The sequence below is a fragment of the Callithrix jacchus genome, chromosome 5, assembly GCF_049354715.1.
Source record: "Callithrix jacchus isolate 240 chromosome 5, calJac240_pri, whole genome shotgun sequence".
Classification (NCBI taxonomy): domain Eukaryota; kingdom Metazoa; phylum Chordata; class Mammalia; order Primates; family Cebidae; genus Callithrix; species Callithrix jacchus.
Window position 1 is genome coordinate 123,229,217 of NC_133506.1, and position 20,726 is coordinate 123,249,942.

A 20,726-nucleotide genomic window follows, 5' to 3' on the forward strand; every position below is an offset into this window, starting at 1 on the left:
TGTTTATACCTCTTGGCTATAGTGAACATTTTGCATGGGAGTGAAAATATCTCTTTGAGATCCTGACTTCACTTCTTTTGAATAAATAAGAATAATTGTGATTGCCAGATCATTTGATAGATCTATTTTTAAATTTTTGAGGAGCCTCCATACTGTTTTCCATAATGGTTATACCATTTTCATTCTCAGCAGCAGTACACAAGGGTACCAGTTTCCCCACATCTTCACCAATAGTTGTTGTTTTTTGTTAGAACCTGAGGTTTTGCCCACAGGTGGAGACAAATAAAGATGGACAAGTAGCACGGTCACAGAGGCACTCACTTGTCCGTACTTACAATACATGCATATCCTCAAAAAGGCTGGCCAACAGTGCAAACCACAGCATTTAGTAGGACAATGAACAGGAAGCACTTCCTCTCATAGTTCTGCTCCTTTTGAACAGGTACAGTTCGCAAGTTACTTATTTTAGTCACAAATCTCTTCCTTTCAGATCTGATAATTTTTGTCATAATTTTAATAATTCCTTAGTTAAAATTTCAAGTTCAGTCTGGGCATGGTGGCTCACGCTTTTAATCCTAGCACTTTGGGAGGCCTAGGTGGCAGATTGCTTCAGGTCCAAAGTTCAAGAACAGCCTGGCCAACATTTCAAAACCCCATCTCTACTAAAAAAAAATTGCAAAAGCTTAGCTGGGCATGCTGGCACATGCCTGTAGTCCCAGCTTCTTGGGAGACTGAAGCATTAGGACTTGGGAGGTGGTGGTTGCAGTGAGTTGAGATCACACCACTGCACTGCAGCCTGGGCAACAGTAAGAGTCTATCTCAATGAAAACAAAAACAAAGAAAATTTCAAGTTTATTTAATTACTGTTAGTTTGTTCAGTGATGTACAGATAACTGAGGTCACAATAGTGCTTCAGTCTATCATTGTCTTCTCTGTTTTCTGGATATTTCACTTTTATCTCTTTTTTCTTTCATGAAAATAGTTTTATGCTTTTGTCTGAGCATTTTCATCTCATCTCCACTGTATTATTCATATTGTAGAAAGAGGGCTGTCTGGCTTTTCTGGCTGACAGAAACCCTTCTTCTTTAGGCAAAGTCTATGGATTTATTTATTTGTGTAATTCAACCCCTTTTCTCTTGGTTTATTTCTTTAGCAATTTGGTATTTTCTGAAATTTTATTTATTTTTGCATTTATATACAGAAAAAAGAAATAGATTTTCAGAAATTCTTTTAATGTGGAGGGGAATATCTTTACCTCTATGTTGGATTTCTTGTATTTTATCTCTATATTTTAATAGAACATGCAAAAAAGTTTTTGCTATATTCTATATTAGACAGATATTTGTTATTTCCTCATTGTAACCCAGTTATAACCTTATAAAATGCTAACATTGTCTATAATATGGCCGGAAATAATTCCAGTTTTGAATACGGAATGGACATTTTGACATTTTAGCAGTTATCCTGTTTTTGTTTTTTAAGAATACAGTAGTGCCTTGGTATGTGCAGGGGATTGCTTCCAGGCCCCCTGTGTGTACCAAAATAGGCACATACTCAAGTCTTGCAGTAGGCCTTGTGAAGTCTGGATACAGGAAAAGTGGACCCTCCATGTAAGTGGGTTTCACATCCTTTGAATATTGTAATTTTGATCACCATTTAGTTAAAAAAAAAAATCTGTGTGTAAGTAGACCCACACAGTTCACACCCATATTGTTCAAGGTCACCTGTTTTCATAATTGATAGATGTTTATTGAATACCTACTACAAGCTAAGCAATATTCTAGAAAGAACAGGAGATCTAGTGCAAATAAAGCAATGTCTTGGCTGTCTTGATCTTAACTTTATTGTAGAAAACAAACAACAAAGAAAGAAAAGCAAAAGAAAGGCTAAGAGCCCAGAAAAATATAGGCAGTAGAGATCTGGTTATTTAGGTAGAGTGGCACTATGGAAAGATTCCTTTACAAGATGGCATTTAGGTGGAGAACTAAAAGAAGTGAGGAAGTGAGCTCTGCAGGCACCTGGAGGAAGATGCTTTAGGCAGAAAGAACAGTAAATGAAAAGGCTTTGAAGCTAGCTTGATGACTTTGAGAAACAGCATGGAGGCCATTACGGCTGGAGTATAGTAAATGAGAGGGAAGAGTGGTAGGAGATGAAATCAAAGGCAGTGATAGTCACTTCTTATTCTGAGTGATAAGAGAAGCCATTGAAGGATTTTGCAAGAGAGTGACATGTCTGGTTAATGCTTTAAAAGGATCATTCCTTGAAGTTTAATAACTTTACCTGTGTCTTGGCATTCTTCATTCTGTGTGACTTTTATAATATACCCTTTCTATTTATATATTATTTTCATGTATAGTTTTCTCATAGTATGTCATTTAGGGTATTTTCCTGTTCTACTGTTTCTGTTCTTTAGGTATACCAGCTAGGTAAATACTGGATCTCTATTTTGTTTTCTTCTATTTTAGTTGTTTGCCCTTATAATTTTTATTTGCTTATAATGTCATTTATTTCCCTCAATCAGTCTCATCCATAGATTGCTTTGTGCCATAATGTATGCATGTGTTATTATTGAATCAGTGATGTTATTTGCATGTGACTTAGTTTGTATAACTGTGTTCTGATGAGATTTTCTAGGATTTCCCGCCATGAGACTTCTTCTTCTGGACTATTCCTTTAATTATATTTGATCTTCACTTAATTTTGTGGGATGTCTCATATATTTTGAGTTAGGAGAACACATGCCTCATATGTTTTACAATTTCAATATATGGGAATCTACATGTCTATTTCTATTTTGTTTTTTTCCTCTGATTTTATTTCTTAGTATGCCTGTATTTTGTGATTAATTGCCAAACATTGTGCATGAAAAATAATAAAGGCTCTGGATGATGTTATCTTCTTCCAGAGAGGCTCTGCTCTCACTTCTGAGAGGCAGCTGGTGTAGAGACAGATGTTACCTAATCCATTCAGGGACTGAATTGGCTCAAGGCTGGGTTGCAGTCTTTGTAATCTTTGGCCTACTTTTGACTAACTTCTCCTCCTAGTGGTAGTCCTCAATATAGGTCTCAACTGAAAGCCTGTGATATTATTAATACCAGGGGCTCTACTCCTTGGATTCTATTTTACTTCTAGGTACAGTGATACTGCAGAAAACTCCAGTGTGCTTTTCTGATGTTTTTTCACTTGGTTTCTTGGCTTCCTGCCCTATGAATGTTAAGAATTTGACAAATTTGGCCAAGTGTGGTGGCTCACACCTGTAATGCCAGCACTTTGGGAAGCCAAACTGGGCAGATCACTTGAGGTCAGGAGTTGAAGACAGCCTGGCAAACATGGTGAAACCCTGCCTCTACTAAAAATACTAAAAGTAGCTGGGTGTGGTGGTGTGTGCCTGTAATTCCGACTGCTTAGGTGGCTGAGGAAGGAGAATCGCTTGAACCCAGGAGGTGGTGGTTGCAGTGAGCTGAGATCCAGCCTAGGCAACAGTGTGACTCTAGCTCCAAAAAGGAAAAGAAAAAGATTCGACAAATTCTCTTGAGGAGAAAACTGCTGGTATGGTGCCCACTTCTCTGTGTGTTGCTTTTCTGAGGGATGGTTCCTTAAGTCCTGGCTGCCTAGGCCACCATCCACCCTTGTTTCCTTGCCCCACCTTCATCCTCCAACACTGGAAAATACTTGTAGGGTAAAAGCAACTTACAGGATGATACCTCATCTTTATGAGGATTCCAAACTGCCTTAGAAGTTCTGAAGTGCCTTCCTACAAATTAAATCTTTCTCTGGTCCTGGTGGTGCATGCCTGTAATCCTAGCACTTTGGGAGGCTAAGGAGGGTAGATGGTGTGAGGTCAGGGGTTTGAGACCACCTGGCCAACATAGTGACACACATTGCTACCAAAAAAGATACACAAATTATCCAGTTGTAGTGGCATGTACCTGTGTCCCAGCTGCTCAGGTAGCTGAGGTGGAAGGATCACCTGAGCCTAGGAGGTTGAGGCTGTAATGAGCCAAGATTACTCTGCTGTATTCCAGTCTGGGTAACAGAGTGAGACCGTGTCTCAAAAAAAAAAATCTGTCTGGGTTTTTCAGTTGTTATCATTGGAAGTGTGATCTGCTGCAAGCTACTCCTTTATCGCCAATAGTAGAATATCCTCTTCCAGGGTTTATTAGGATGGAATTTGCATTTCTATTTCTAGTTCATCTTGTCTGTTTCTAGATTTCCAAGAAAAGAGGGAATACAAATCATGTTTATTCCACCATCTAAAACTGGAAGACAAAGTATGTGTTCTTTGTTTCTTCCAGTCAATGACTATGCAGGACACAAAGGATGTTTAGATTATATAGTAGAACACTGAAATTATTTTCTGAAAGGAGCTCCTAAAGCAGAGGAATAATGAAGAGGCAAAGTAAATAAGATGCATGAATCGAAACATCTGATGTTTTTCAGTCAAGGATTATATGCATTTAAAGAAGTTAATCTGTAAATCATACTAGTTAGTTAAGTCATTTTTATAGATTGGAAGCTGTTACACTGAAATTTAACTTGTATACATATTTGGTATTATAATGAAGAAAGAATGAAATTAAGAAAGGATGTCAGGATTGAAACATTATTTAATACTTAAACTGAATTTTTAAATGGTTATCTTAGAACAAGTATAACACAATAATTAACTGCAACATCATATTAACCTATCCTTATTACTCACACCTATTAGAAGTTTAATTTTAAAACTGAAAATTAATTGTCCCTTCAGCTAATGCTTCCTTACCCTAATTTTAGATAAAGTGTCTAAAAGATGATAAATATCTTTATCCACATTTTAAATTGCAGTTCTACAAAGGGGAAAAATTCAAAATCAGTATTAAATAATAGAGAAACGATTTAGTTGAGTGCTAATCTGAATACCGTGGAACAATGGAGAAGTGCATTTTATGAAATGGTAAAGATGTTAAAGGAATGAAAATGTTGCACACTAACACTATAACAAATTAAATGTTCCTATGCACTTTAAATGTTTCACTTATGTGAGAACCCTTGTGTTACAATTTGGGTGTTATGGATTTCCTTTTAAAATATTATTACATTACTTTCATAATTATAACACATTTTCAAAACTTCAAATGAAAAGCAAAGAACAGTAGTCAGTAGTCAGCTAATGGGTAGCATAGAGGCTGAAACCTTCCTGAGGATAGGGTCTTTGTCTTATTTACTGGAATATTACCAGCCTCTGTAAATACTCATTAAATGAACAAAAGGCTAAAAGTATATAGTAATGGTGTTCTTATTTTTGTGGTAGTAAGCATTATTTCTTAAAAGACTTCGTTAATATCAAGGTTGATTTAATTTTTACTGCCATGGTTTATGATACTTTTGTTTTATTTATTCTTATAGACTATACATTTTCCTCAAGCTTCTTACTGATACAAAAGTATTACAACTGAGTCAGAGGCTTTTTTAACCATGATCTGTTCTTTCAGAACCACATGATCAAAGAACTGGAGGCCCGTGTCCAGCAGCTGACTGGAGAAGCAGAGAACAGTAATTTACAGAGGCAGAAATTAATTCAAGAAAAAGCGGAACTTGAAAGATGTTACCAGATAACGTGTAGTGAATTACAAGAAGTAAAGGCAAGGTATTGTCTGAAATCAGATATCTATCAGGTATAGCTATAAAGTACTGATATTAATTGTATAAGTTATCTGCCAAAATTAATTATACCGTGTGCATTTAGCCTCGGGAAGTTTTCAACTAAATACTGCTGTTAGTTTATTTATTTATTTAGAAATAGGGTCTCTGTCTGTTACCCAGACTGGGCTGCAGTGGTGTGATCATGGCTCACTGTATCTCAAACTCTTGGGCTCATTTGATTCTCCCTCCTCTTCTTCCCAAGTAGCCAGGACCTCAGGCATGCACCACAATACGTGGCTAATTTTTCTATTTTTATCTTTTTGTAGGGACAGGGTCTCACTCAATGGTCCAGAGTGGTCTCAAACTCTTTCTGAAGTGATCCTCTTGCCTTGTACCCTCCTAAAGTGCTGGAATTTCAGGCATGAGCCACTGTACCCAACCTGTTTTTAACATAAGCAGAATGTTTAGAAGCAGTTGACAAAAATATGGATACTTATTTAATATATTGAATGGAGATGTATTTGGATTTTGTTGATTAAAAAATTTCATTTTAGAGATTGGTTCTAAATACATTGAAAGTTTATTTTATTCTCTTGCTTTTAGGCGCAACACACTGCATAAAGAGAAGGAGCATCTTGTAAATGATCATGAGCAAAACATGAAACTGTTGCAAACGAAGTATGATGCTGACATAAACCTTCTAAAACAAGAACATGCTCTTTCAGCTTCTAAGGTATCATTTATGTTGGTAAATAATCCACATTAAGTATTTATTCACTCAGCCTACAGCCATAGATAGCCAAGTAGAAATTATTTGGCATTTGAAATTAGTCTCTCTTTCACTTTGTTCTTAAATTAACAGGAACCTCAAGAATTTTTATTGGTATTTAAAATGTTTAAAATGATAAATGTCTACCATGTAGCACAATACAAATATGTAATAAACTAAATTCTGCTATAAGCTACTCATTTTAAGTGCCAAAGTTTTTAAAGGAGGAAGCATATAAATTTCAGTGCTTAGTTATATGAATATTACATTTAATGGAGTATATGCATTATTATTTTGAAATCTTGGTTCTGCTTTAGTTTTATAATTAAAATCTTGAAGTTTTCTGTAAACCCATTATTTTTATGTGTGTTATATTTCCATAACAATAAATACTATGTAGCATTTAATTTCTATTTTTACTTTAAAAGATTATATTTTTATGTCCGTGTTACATTTTCATAATATTAAATACTATGCAGCATTTAATTTATATTTTTACTTTAAAAGATTAATTTTTCCACTATCTTTTAAAAACATTTTTCATTCAGATTTCTAGATAATTTTAATTCTGATTGAACTTTCAGGGGTAAAAAAAAGGATTTTTTTTAATCAGAAGGTATAATATGGTACAAAACTCAACATCCTGCTTTTTATTCTTAAAATCCTTCTAGGCATCTAGTATGATTGAAGAATTAGAACAGAATGTCTGTCAATTAAAACAACAGTTACAGGAAACAGAACTTCAAAGAAAACAACAACTAAGGGTGAGTCTTGTATTTCTACAGAGAAGAACAGTGGTCAAACACAGTTTTCTTGATTTAGATGTATAAATGAGAGTCAATTAAAAAAAAAAAACTTAGAAATGCAGGTAGTCTTTTCTGATTCTTTTATCGCATTGTATAAATTTATATTTTATTTAAACAGACATAGATGCTAATGAGATGTAGAGAATAAAGTATAATAATTTGAATTTGAATGATCTCTTTTGAGATTAGTTTCAAAAATAAATGGTATTTAATATATTATTGTTTTAGAATAATTTCCTTCTTATAAATTATCTGCCAGTCTTCATAATTTCTCTTTTTCTTTCCATCCCTCTTTCTCTGTCTCTCTCTTTCTCCCTCTGTCTCTCTTTTGCACCTTTTAGATCTTTTCTCTCATGATCAAAAAAATATCAAGGACTGGTATATGATATAACTTCAAATTTAACATTCACTTATTGATTCACTTGCTCATTTTTAAGGTAATCTCTTAATTCTAAGGGTCAGAAAGGTTTTCTTATACTGTAAAGCAAGTACTTTTGAGAATAGTAATGTCTTCAGATGACCTAAGATTTTATGCCTTGTAATATAAAGCTACTCATAGTTCTACCTGTAGGGCTTACTTAATAATATGCAAAACTCTGAAGGAAAGTTTGACATTAAGTAGATTGATTTACTTCATTAGATTGCTAATTTTATTGACTGTAGTATAATTTAAAACATAATAAATATAAACATTTATCATTCACAGGATCAAGAAAACAAGTTTCAAATGGAGAAAAGTCATTTAAAACACAACTATGAAAAAAAGGTAATATGTTTTATGGGAAGCTATAAAATATTTATAAAAGCAAATGAGGCATTAATGGGGGCTGATTTTTAGAAAACCATACATTTGCACCTTTAAAGAATAACTTATTTCTTTTTCTATTTTTTTCTTTTTTTTTTTTTAGATAGAGTCTTTTTCTGTCATCCAGGCTGGAGTGCAGTGGCACAATCTTGGCTCACTGCAGCTTCCCCTTCTTGGGTTCAAGGGATTCTCATGCCTCAGCCTCTCAAGTAGGTGGGACTACAGGTGTGCACCACCATGCCTGGCTAATTTTTGTATTTTTAGTGGAGAGGGGTTTCACCATGGTGGCCAGGTCTTGAACTCCTGGCCTCAAGTGATCCGCCCATCTCAGCCTCCCAAAGTGCTGGGATTAGAGGCATAAGCCACCGTGCCTGGCTAAGCATAATTTGTTTCTAAGTTAATTTCAGCTAACAAGTAATTAAATTTTGCGTATTTATTTTTCCTGTTTACATAATAAACAACTGCTTCAGTTCAAGTATTATATCAACATTAAAACACTGCTTGCGTGTTATATTAATGAAGAGTACAGTTGGCCCTTCATATCCATGGATTTCACATCTGTGGATTCAATCAACCATGGATCAAAAATATTCAGAAAAGAAAAATTACACAAAGATCTAAAAACCATAACTTGGATTTGCTGTGTGCAAAGTACTATGTTGCATCCATGTGAATGAAGTTATGTGTAAGCATTGGATTACGTATTATTTAAGTGATTATGAGATGAATTAAAATATATAGGAGGATGTATGCAGGTTATATGCAAATATTACACCATTTTATAAAAGGGACTTGAGCATCTATGGAGTTTGGTATCCTTAGGGGGCCCTGGCACCAATTCCCCATGGATGCCAGGGGGACAACTATATTATTATTTTAACCTTTATAATAACATGTTGAAATTATAGAAATTCTATTTTCTTTCTAATAGTTTAAAAATATTAAACCATTGATGGGATATATTTGGTATTCTGTTGTATCATATGTGCAAGGAGAACTTTAAACATTTAACAAAAGAATGTAAAACAATGAAAGGACTGACTACTACTTGAAAAAGATTAGCAATTGTTCCTTGTCGTTTATAACTAGGGGGTTATTGACACAGTTGATGCCTTAGGCAGTAAAGTGCAGAGTTTTATAAATTTATTTTTTAAAATTCTGTGTAAATTTAAGTGGTACAAGCGCAGTTTTTTTTTTACATGGATATATTGGATAATCATGAAGTCTGGGGTTTTAGTGTAACCATTACTCAAATAATGTACATTGTATCCATTAAGTAATTTGTCATCCCTTGCCCCCTCCTGACATCCCACCCTTCCAAGTCTTCAGTGCCTATCATTCCACACTCTATGTTCATGTGTACCTGTTGTATGGCTTCCACTTACAAATGAGAACAGGTGGCATTTGACTTTCCCTTTCTGAATTATTCCATTTAAGATAATGTACATACAAATGGGGTGTGTGTGTGTGTTTGTGTTCTATATATATCTATATATGTATATGCATGTGTGTATGTGTATGTGTATGCCACATTTTCTTTATTCAGTCATCCATTTATGGACAGTTAAGTTGATTCCATATCTTTGCTCTTGTAAATAATGATGTGAGAAACCTATGAGTAATGAACTTTTCCTTTCGGTAGATACCCAGTAGTGTAATTGCTGGATCAGATGGTAGTTTTATTTTTAGTTCTTTGAGAAATCTCCATACTGTTTTCCCTAGAGGTTATACTAATTTAAATTCCCACCAGCAGTGTGTTTCCTTTCTCTGAATCCTCACCAACATCTGTTATTTTTTTACTTGTTAATAATAGCCATTCTGACTACAGTAAGATGGTATCTCATTGTGGTTTTAATATGCACTTCTCTAATGTTTAGTGATGTTAAGCATTTTTTATAGGCCTGTTGGCCTTTTATATGTTTTTTTTTTGAAAAATGTCTACTCATGTCCTTTGCCAATTTTTTAATGGGATTATTAATTATTATTACTATAATTTTGTTGCTGTTGTTGTTGTTGTTGTTGAGTTGTCTGAGTTTCTTGTAAATTCTGGATATGAGTCCCCAGGTCAGATGTATAGTTTACAAATTTGTTCTCCAATTCTGCAGGTTGTCTTTACGCTACTGATTTTTTGGCTTTGCTTCCCAGAAGCTTTTTAGTTTAAAGTTCCATTTGTCTGTTTTTGTTGCTTGTGATTTCGAGGTCTTAATCATGAATTATTTGTTTAGACCAATGTCCAGAAGACTTTTCCTTAGGTTTTCTTCTAGTATTTGTATAGTTTCAAGTCCTACATTTAATTCTTTGATCCATCTCTTGAGTTGATTTTTATATATGGTGAGGGAGAGGGATTCAGTTTTATTCTTCTGTATATAGCAATTCAATTTCCTGAGCACCATTTATTAAAAAGTGTGTCCTTTCCCCACTATTGTTGACTTTGTCAAAGATCATTTGGCTGTAGTTATGTGGTGTTGTTTCTGGGTTCTGTATTCTGTTCCACTGATCTATTTTTATTCTAGTTCCATGCTGTTTTGATTAATATAACCTTGTAGTATAATTTGAGGTGAGATAATGTTATGTTCTGAGTGTTGTTCTTTTTGCTTTAACTATTCTGGCTCTTTTTTAATGCCATATGAATTTGAGGACTGTTTTTTCTAAATGTGTGAAAAATGATATTGGTGTTTTTGTAGGGATTGCATTGAATCTCAGATTGCTTTGTGCAGGATGGTCATTTTAACAATATTACTTCAAACCCATGAACATGAGATGTTTTTACATTTGTTTGTCTCATCTACAACTTCTTTAATCGGTGTTTTGTAGCTTTCCTTCCTTTAACTTCTTTGGTTTAATATATTCTTAGGTATTTTATTTTTTTATGTAACTATTGTAAATGGGATTACTTCTTGATTTGGTTCTCATCTTGTTTTTAATGCATAGAAATGCTACTGATTTTCATACATTGATTTTGTATCCTAACATTTAACTGAATCAGTTATCAAATCTAAGATGTTTTTTGAGGGGGAGAAATCTTTTGGGTTTTTTAGGTATAAGATCATATTATCAATAACTGAGATAAACTGACTTCCTCTTTTTTATTTGGATGGCTTTTATTTTCTTGAATACTCAGCCTCGGACTTCTAGTTCCATGTTGAATAAGCATGGTGAAAATGAGCATTATTGTCTTGTTCCAGTTTTTGGTGGGATTGCTTCCAACTTTTCCCTGTTTAGCATGGTGTTTGCCATATGTGTCCTTTATTATTTTGAGGTGTACTCCTTGTATGCCTAGTTTGTTGAGGGTTTTCATGATCAGGGTATGGTCAATTTTATCAAAGCTTTTTCTGCATCTATTGAGAAGGTCATATGGTTTTCACCATTAATTCAGTGTATGTATTGAATCACATTTATTGACTTGCATATGTTGAATCATCCTTGCCTCCCTGAAATAAAACCCACTGATCATGATGTAGTCTTTTTGATGTGCTGTTGGACTTGATTTCTTGGTATTTCGTTGAGAATTTTTGCATATATGTTCATCAGGGATATTGGTCTGTACTTTTTGTTGTTGTTCATGCCTCAATTTTGCAGTAGAGCATTCAGTCATTTGCATTCAAGGTTAATATTGATACATGAGGTTTTCTTCTTGTTATAATGTTATCTAGTTGTTTCATAAATTCTTTGTTTCTTTTTTCTCTGTCTTTTTGGGTTGGTAGAGTTTTGTCATGTTGCCATTTAATTTCTTTCTCTTCCTCCTTTGTGTAATTGCTTTGTAAGACCTGTGAGTTTTATACTTAAATGTGTTTTTATACTGACATTTCATTTACATGTTTAGAACTCCTTTGAGCATTTATTATAAAACCAGCCTAATAGTGACAAATTCTCTTAGTATTTGCTTGTCTGGGAAATATTTTTCTTTTGCTTATGAAGCTTATTATGTCAGGATATAAAATGTGTGATTAACAGTTTCTTTTTAAGCAATCTGAAGATAGGATCCCAATCTCTTCTGTTTTATAAGGTTTCTGCTGAGAAATCTGATGTCAGTCTGATGGATTTTTCTTTATAGGTGACTAGACAATTTTGTCTTGATATTCTAGGATTTTTCCCTTCATATTGACTTTAGACGACATCTGATGACTATTTCTTATGGTGCATTGCATCTTGCAATATCTTTTTCTAGTGTTTGTTGCACTTCCTATATGTGGGTGTTTAAATCTCTTGCTAGACTACAGAAGTTCTGTCAATTATTTCCTTAAGTAGGCTTTCTAAACTTTTGCTTTTTCTTCTCTTTCAGGAATGCCAGTCATCAGTAACATCAGTTGCTTTATGTAGTCCCATACTTCTCCAAGGCTTTGTTCATACTTTTTAAATTTATTTTTTCTTTATTTTTGTTTAACTGGACTAATTCAAAACTCCTGTCTTCAAGTTCTGAGAATTTTTATTTCTGCTTGTCCTAGTGAATTGTTGAAGCTTTCAAATGTATTTTATAATTTCTTCATTTTTTTCATTTCCAGAAATTGTTTTTTCTAAGATATCTGTCTCATTGGCAAGTTTTTAAACTTTATATTCTGAATTGATTTTCTGATATCTTTGTATTGGTTTTTAGAATACTCCTTTATCTCATTGAATCTCTTTAAAATCAATATTTTGAATTATTTATCTGATATTTCAAAATTTTTATTTTGATTCAGATTCATTGCTAGAAAATTACTGTGTTCTTTTGTGGATGCTGTAACACCCTGCTTTTTCATACTTCTTGTATTATTATGATGTTTTCTTCATATCTGGAGAAATAGTAACTTCTTATTTTTGAATTTTATTGAAATGTAACTTTTTTTCCTTGAGGACATAACTCTGAAGTATGTTGAGTAGAGCTGTTTACTTCTGGGCATGTTAAGTGGTAAGACTGTATGATTTCCTTGGTTATAAATAGACTTGGTGTGGTGGCTTTCTCAAATGCCGTTTGTAGTAGTGGTGTACCTGGAAGGTAAGCAGGCTCACAGTGTCCTGAGAAGCCACAGTGGCATTGATGATTGTGGTAGCAAAGGGCATGGGAATGTTAGGTTATTCCCAAGTGCTATGCATTTCTGTCAGCTGATTTACTATGGGGTTTGTAGGTTAACCTCCAGACCAGTAGGTGACACTTGTAGGTAAAAGCCAGTTGCTCTTGTAGGAATAAAGTTTATGCTTGATCTTTGTTAACCATGAGATGTACTTCATTGCCCAGACAATGGCTGAACCATGGAACATTCAGTGGGCTGTGTCCTGTGCTCAGTCTGAGTGGAGGACAAATCTGGGCAGAGCTGGACTGGGCGAGTCAGCATTTCACATTGCCCAACAATGGGCACGAGCACCAGCTCTGACAGGGGTCTAGAGGCAGTCAGCAGGTGGCTGGAGATAAGGCTGGGCAAGAAACAGAGCAACTACTGCTGCACCAAGTTTTCTGCATGGGAAATGATAGGTGTCCCAGGTGCCTACTCCAGGTGGTCAGGGGACCTACCTCCTACTCGTCAAACCTGAGGGGCTCACACACCATTCCAAGCAAGGGAGCCAGTTGGAACACTCAGAAATATCACATGCATTTCTTTTACTTTGTTTTTCAAAGCTGCCTGTGGTCACAAAATCGCTACCCAGAAAAATCATTCCTCTTCAGCATTATTCCTCCTATTTTGGTCTATGAAGGAGGGGCATCCCAATTCTAGCACCCACAGCTGGAGTGCACACCACACCTACCTCTCAGATCTGGCTGTGGGGGCTCTTCCCCTGCTCCAGATCCAGCACTCCAAATCCTGGTGCAAGACTAATACTGGTGCTGCCACCACTTCTAGGTTTCTTGGACCCCCCCAATTTGATACAAGTTAGAATCAAGAATGGCATTGTCTTATTCGGTCCCAGGTCTGGAACAATGCCTGGGGTATTTCCTGGTATTATTCCTTTTCACACTCTTCTGGCCTCTCTCCTAGATAGATCTAGGACTTAGGAGGGACAGGGTGTTCCCCCATGGCCTAGCTTGCACAGTTTCCCAGTAGAAAGGTAGATTGTAGAGGGACATTTTCTCTGCATCTCCTATATTGGAGCTTCACTCAGTTCTCAGCCAGACCTAGCCACAGTCTCCTTGCTCACTTCTCTTCCCCAGTATCTGACAGTTTCACTTTCTATTTATTTTTCGTTTACTTCCTGGAAGAAATTCTTCCAAGTAGATGAGGCATGGTAGAAAGGCCTCTGATGCACCATCTTGGGAAAAACAATGAGAGTTCTATAGATTTCTGACTATGAAATGAGTTTCTGAAGTGTTTTTTTGCTATAAGATAAAGAAAGTAAAAGAGTAGTTCAATGGCAAAGGTTTTGTTGCTGCTTTTGTCACTATATGCTGCTTTAACATCAAATCAATCTACTTGTAAAATACAAAAATAATAGAAAATGAAAAAGTTAATCTTTCAACTAATTAGAATATATACAAATTAAAATTAAATATGGTTTATATCACAAAATCTTAAAACCCCTTCGTAATACCACATTGTATTTATTCATACAGTCACTCAGCAGATATCCATTAAATGGTTATGTTGAGGAAGGTATTATATTAGGTGCTGGGGCGGGGTTGAGGATGAATTAGACATAAATTCTGCCCTCCATGAGCTTAATGTATAGGAAGAAATCTGTTTCTGTCATTTGGAAAATTGTTTCTAGTAACATGTATTGACCTGCACGTGTGCTCTTTAAAATGATAGTAAATATCCTTATTGTTAAAGTTTCAATGCAGCTCAATATAAGATACTATTCTGTATTCATTTCATATGAATATTTCATACGAAATGGACATACATTTTCATAAGCCTTGCTTCCTGTATAAGGCATCTGTATCCTCTAGGTGTACTTGTTAGTTCATTGTTCATTGTTCGGGCAGATCACTGGCTGTCCATCCATTAGAGAAGAACTTCCTGGCTTTCTGCTCTGTTGCAGTCTGGTAAGCCCTCTTCCTAATATCCTGGTATGTATGTACCTGTGAGACAGATGGGCTCTGGTGAGGAGAAAGGGATGCACTGACTAATTGTAAAATAAGTTATTCCTATCCCAAACTTCATTACATCCTACTGAAGACTGTTACACATAGAGATAGACCTAGAAAGGAAATCTTTTTTCTATGATTATCTTTTCTTAGGTATTTAGCCTCTAAGTAAACTAAGGTTTCTGCTATCGGTCTCCCTCCCTGGTGAATGTGCACTAGAAAGGGAGTATCAGAGCTCAGTTCATCTGTATCCAGTAGCCTGCTGACCATTCCTATTCAATTTCACTTCAAGGAGCAGACTTAAATCCTTTTTATTAGGTATCGTAACTACAGTGATTCCCTTTCCATGCAGTATCAGTTGGCCTAGCTTTTTAATAATGTTACAAGTTAAAGTGTATTACTTTTCACTGTAAATAAAATTTGTTTAAAATAATAGCAATCTTTAAAAGAAAAATAGCCATTGTTCATATTGCATATGTTCCTAACATTATTTACATTGGAAGGAAATGTTGCTCAGCATGCCCCTTTTTATTTTATAATTAATGTCATCATCTCCCACTTTTACATTGACATCTGTTCTTTCTTTATTAAACCTGCTGTGATCTCAAGCCTTGAAGTTCTGATGTCTTATATCCTTCTCAGGGAATATCCTTTTTGATAGCTCAAAGAACTGACATTAATCTTCCTTAGCCCTGGACTGTGTAACGGTAGAGCTAAATGGGATATGTGGGGCTTTTATTCATTAGAAAGTGTTACAGGTGTGCACATTCCATAACTTTTGGTATAAAACTTAGTTCTAAATATCTGTTCAGGAGAAGGAAATGCCATCTGAATGACATGATTTTCTCATTCCTAGGAGATAGCAGCAGGATGGGGGGAGCATAGGATTCTAACTTGTTTTTAAGGTTAAAAAAAAAACACATCAGATGCTGTCCCTAATTTAAGCAACACATATTATGTAATGGTCTTAATTGATCTCTAGTGGCTATTGCCTGCTCTTAAGATCTTTGAACATCAAACAAATAATAAGTAGTAAACTGAAATGTCATTGTTTGATGAAGTGTCCTAATCTGTTCAATCAGGAAATGGTTAGACTAAATGATTTTACTAGCAAGGAAACACCTGCCTCCTACAAATAACCTATTGCTTGTTTTCCAAACAGTCACCAGAGAGTAAAAGATGGTGCTGTTTACCTAGAGAAGTTCATCAGACATATGTTAAGCATCTATATTCTAAAATTACTGAATTGAAGTATCTACTTAAAATTATTCTGATGGAGCTATTTAACAAATGACATACAAAGTCTAATGGAGTTCACAGTCCTTAAAATATTGTTATTCCAATACATAGCAATCACGTGCACTTCTTTTAATCATGTTTAAAATAGTCACAGCTTTATATTTAACATATTGGATAATATTTTTCAACTACTGCTGCCATGATTTTTAAAAGTATGTGTGTCTTTAGTGATGTTCTAAAACATGAAATTGTGCATTGAAAAGATTTATAGAAGTTGCTTCCTGAAAGGGATGAAGGGAGCTGCATGGAAGCGGAAGAGTTACGGACTGTTAGCACCTGTCACTAACCCCCGGTTTCCCGGAGTCAGTGGCAGCGAGCGACCTTGCAGCCCCGACAGGAGCCCGGAGCTCTTTGTTCTCCCGCGGCCCACGTCTTGCGAGCCCGTCGTCCTGGTTCCGGTGGCCTCGCTGGGTCGCGGGGAGGCGGAGGACTGTTCTTCTGTTACCAAAAGCCAGAGTTGGCCCTGGACGCGACGACTGTCAGGGTCCAGAGGCCATAACACCAGCCGCGGCTGAAAGGTAAAGAAGCTACGTGGAAGAGTGTTTCCTCTTCAGGCCGCAAAGCAGGTACTCTCTGCAGCACCAGCTGCCCCCGCCCTACTCCAGACCTCCCCAAAGACTCCATGAGATGGACCTGAGTTAGCCGAGTCCCAACCCCTCTTCTTGGGCCTGCCGTGGCGCTGGACATCAGTGACTGCGTCGTGACACACAGAAGCAGTGGACCATCAAGGCCACAGGAGGCCCCGGGAGCTTGCAAAGATGAAGTTTGGCTGCCTCTCCTTCCGGCAGCCTTATGCTGGCTTTGTCTTGAATGGAGTCAAGACTGTGGAGACGCGCTGGCGCCCCCTGCTGAGAAGCTACCGGAACTGTACCATAGCCATCCACATTGCTCACAGGGACTGGGAAGGTGATGCCTGGTGGGAGCTGCTGGTGGAGAGGCTCGGAATGACAACTGCTCAGATTCAGGCATTGCTCCGAAAAGGGGAAACGTTTGGTCGAGGAGTCATAGCGGGACTTGTTGACATTGGGGAAACTTTGCAGTGCCCCGAAGACCTAACTCCTGATGAGATTGTGGAACTAGAAAATCAAGTGGTACTGACCAGCTTGAAGCAGAAGTACCTGACTGTGATTTGAAACCCCAGGTGGTTACTGGAGCCCATACCTAGGAAAGGAGGCAAGGAGATATTCCAGGTAGACATCCCAGAGCACCTGATCCTTTTGGGGCATGAGGTGTGACAAGTGTGGGCTCCTGAGAGGGGTGTTGCAGGGAAACCAGCTAAATCATGATTTCAATTCACCATCAGTTGAAACCAGCTCCAGCTAAATCGTTTAGCTGCTTTCAATTCATCTTCAATTCACCATCATGATGCAGACCTACATACATTAGGCTAGATCTGAATTTCCCCTCCTGTGGAGAGTCCCAGCCACTAAGCACTGTGCATGGAAATAGGTTTCTTTGCTCAGAGGAAGGAAGTAGGGGTTGGGGCTTTCCTTGTGTGATGCCTCTTTAGGCACACAGGCAGTGTCTCAAGTACTTTGTCCTTTGGGTAGAAGGAAAAGCTGCCAGTAAAATCTCAGCATGCCTACAATTTTGGTCCTGCTAATTTCTGGATTATACAAATAAATGTGTTGTAGATGAAAAAAAAAAGATTTATAGAAGATCCCCCATATTTTTCATATTAGTAGCAGCAGTCATAGCAGTTAAGAGACATTGTGGAGTTATTTAGCTAATCAGTGTTTGGGTCAGTATTTTCTTTGTGCACTTTACTATACTATGGTGTTTGCTACAGTATATCTAGTTTTGATACATAGTACAATCTCTTTCTTCTTTATACAATTTTCCTTTCATGATTACTTAAATTCTTGGGATACAAGGGAGCAGAAAATATATTTAGTGAATGTTCAGTAAATGTGGTTATGGCTACTTAAATCAATTATTTATAGCAAATTCTAATGTTTGAGAATATATTATGTGTCCTTGACTATCTGGTTTGTGTTTTCGTTACCATCACTTTTAAATTCTTTTTTGGTATTTACAATTTATAGTGGGGAAAGGATTACAAACAAATCATTTGTTACTTACTACCATTTGTACATTAAAAAGGAAAGGTTGGCAATAGCATTATCTCTTTTTAGGTTGTTTGTTCTTTAATTTTCTTTCGTGTACAAAAAAGTTTTTTGTTTTTTTTTTAAACCCACCTAAGTAGTGAACCTTCTCTTTTGCCAAGCTCTGTATGCAATGATTTCTCACTTTTCTGGTGTTTATTTATGTCATCCATGAATATCTAGAATACAAGTAAGAACTAAAAACATAATCCAAAAGGCAAAAAATAGAAAACCAGTATACAACAATTGATATTTATGAAGGAAGGCTCAGAATAAAGTAACGCAAAAATAATGAAAGATATGAGAAAACTTTTCAGAAGGTCTGTGTATGTAATTTTAAAGATTTCACTCTTTATCAGCTAAAAATCAGTGTAAGATAGAAAAACATTTGAATTATAGTACAAAGAGAATGATTTTTATAAATGTCCGGACCAGGGGGAGGGGAGAACAAAGTTTAGATGACTTTAGTCTTCTTATTTGCAGATCCATCTATCACAAGACAATAGTGAAACTAACATATGCTGTGTTTTAGGCCAAAATGTTGTGACCTAAGAATCTTATACCTACAATTTCCTTCATGTGTAAAGGCAACACAATGACATTATTGGATATACAAAGCCTCAGAAGATATATCACTTGGATATTCTTTTTGAAAAATAAAATTACTGGATGATGGACTTTAATTAACCTAAGGATAAGCAAAGATCAAATCAAACAAAAAATTATTCAAGAATGAAAAGTTCTGGTGCATGCCAAAATTAACTAAAATAGATCTGAATTTAAATATTTATTGTGTACACAATATAAACAATGCAAATATAAGAAGAGACTCTTGAAAAGGAAAGTATGTAAGTTAAAAAAGTGTAGCTTTAGGAGCAGCTCAGGATTGCAGCTCCCAGCGAAAGCGCAGAGGGTGAGTGGATGCCGCATTTCCAGATGGATCTTTAATGCCCACAGACCAGGAGATTCCCAGGCGCAGGAGCCCCCTGGGTCACCAGTGTGGCTGTTTTGGCCAGCGCTGCTGTTTTGGCTTGTGCGGCTGTTTTGCCAGTGCCCCAGCATGACGGCTCCCTGTACAAAATACACTAGTCTGGTTGCCCTTTTAAGCTGGCAATTGGAGCTCTGCGAAGGCAGATTCACCCATTCATCTGATTAAATGTGTCTGAAACAGGGAGCCAGGCCAGGAGATTCCCAGGCAGTGCCGTTGTTTCAGCCAGCACAGTGGGTTGCCACATGGGAAATCACACAGATCCTGGCACCCTTTGAGCAGGTGACTGGAGCACCTGGGAGACAGTCAACCATTCAACTTAAAAAAAAAAAAAGGCTCAGAGGCAGGGAGCCAGGTGATCAGGCTCGGTGGGTCCCACCCCCACAAAAACAAACAGAAAAGTAGCAATTGAAAATGCTCAGGGTTGAGAGTTTCACGGCAAGCACAGCTGAACCCAGGATGGTGCAGCTTGATGGGGAAGGGGTGTCTGCCATTACTGAGGCACTGTACTCCTACAGAGGTAGTCCGCCATTACTGAAGCAGCCTGCTGTTGCTGAGGCAACCTGCCATTGCCAAGGCAACCCGCCATAACAGAGAGAGCCTGTCATTACATAGGTGGGCCACCATTTCTGAGGCAGTTCTAACCACATCCATATAAACAGAACTGCAGGGAAGTTCACAGGCAGCTCAGCAAAGCCTCTGCAGGCAGACAGTGACTAGGCTGCCTCGTTGCTGGGCAGGGCAGCCCTGAAAAAAAAAAAAAAAAGGCAGCAGCACAGTGGTTACTCATAAATAAAGCCCTAACTCCCTGGGACAGAGCACCTAGGAAAAAAAGGGGAGTTTATGAGTTCTGCTGCAGAAGACTTAAACGTACCTGCCTAGCAGCTCTGAATGAACAATGGAACTCATAGCTCAGCACCTGAGCTCCTATAAAGAACAGACTGTCTTCTCAAGCAGCTCCCTGACGCCCATACGTATATCCAAAGAGTCACTTCACAAAGGATGGATCAGACTGATATTTGGCAGGCATCATTCTGGGACAAAGATAGCAGAAGAAGAAACTGGTAGCAACCCTCACTGTTCTGCAGCTGCTGCAGGTGATCCCCAGGCAAGCAGGGCCTGGAGTGGACCTCAGCAGTCCTACAGCAGAGGGGCCAGACTGTTAGAGGGAAAACTAAGAAACAGAAATAACTTCATCATCAACAATCTGGACATCCACTCAGAGACCCAATCTGAAAATCAGCAACTACACAGACGACAGGTGGATAAATCCACAAAGATGGGAAGAAACCAGCACAAAAAGGAGGAAAACACCTGAAACCAGAACACCTT

General features: G+C 36.9%; 1 protein-coding gene and 1 pseudogene across 36 annotated transcripts in view; both read left to right on the forward strand.

Moving 5' to 3' along the window:
* The window catches only part of CEP112 (centrosomal protein 112), a 705,692-nt gene that overhangs the window by 154,751 nt on the left and 530,215 nt on the right, over window positions 1-20,726 (forward strand). For all 35 annotated transcript variants that reach the window (XR_008481664.2, XR_008481665.2, XR_008481666.2 and 32 more), the window contains 4 exons: window positions 5,475-5,629; window positions 6,229-6,358; window positions 7,066-7,158; window positions 7,907-7,966. Coding sequence is in view for 32 of the 35 variants with exons in the window: in XM_054256393.2 (XP_054112368.1) it covers window positions 5,475-5,629; window positions 6,229-6,358; window positions 7,066-7,158; window positions 7,907-7,966 (438 nt within the window). In the remaining 3 variants the exon portion in view is untranslated. The remainder of the gene's footprint in view (window positions 1-5,474; window positions 5,630-6,228; window positions 6,359-7,065; window positions 7,159-7,906; window positions 7,967-20,726) is intronic.
* LOC103793345 (EOLA-like protein pseudogene) lies at window positions 16,554-18,419 on the forward strand (annotated as a pseudogene). Its single transcript, XR_013535971.1, has one exon. The product of XR_013535971.1 is annotated as an EOLA-like protein pseudogene (transcript).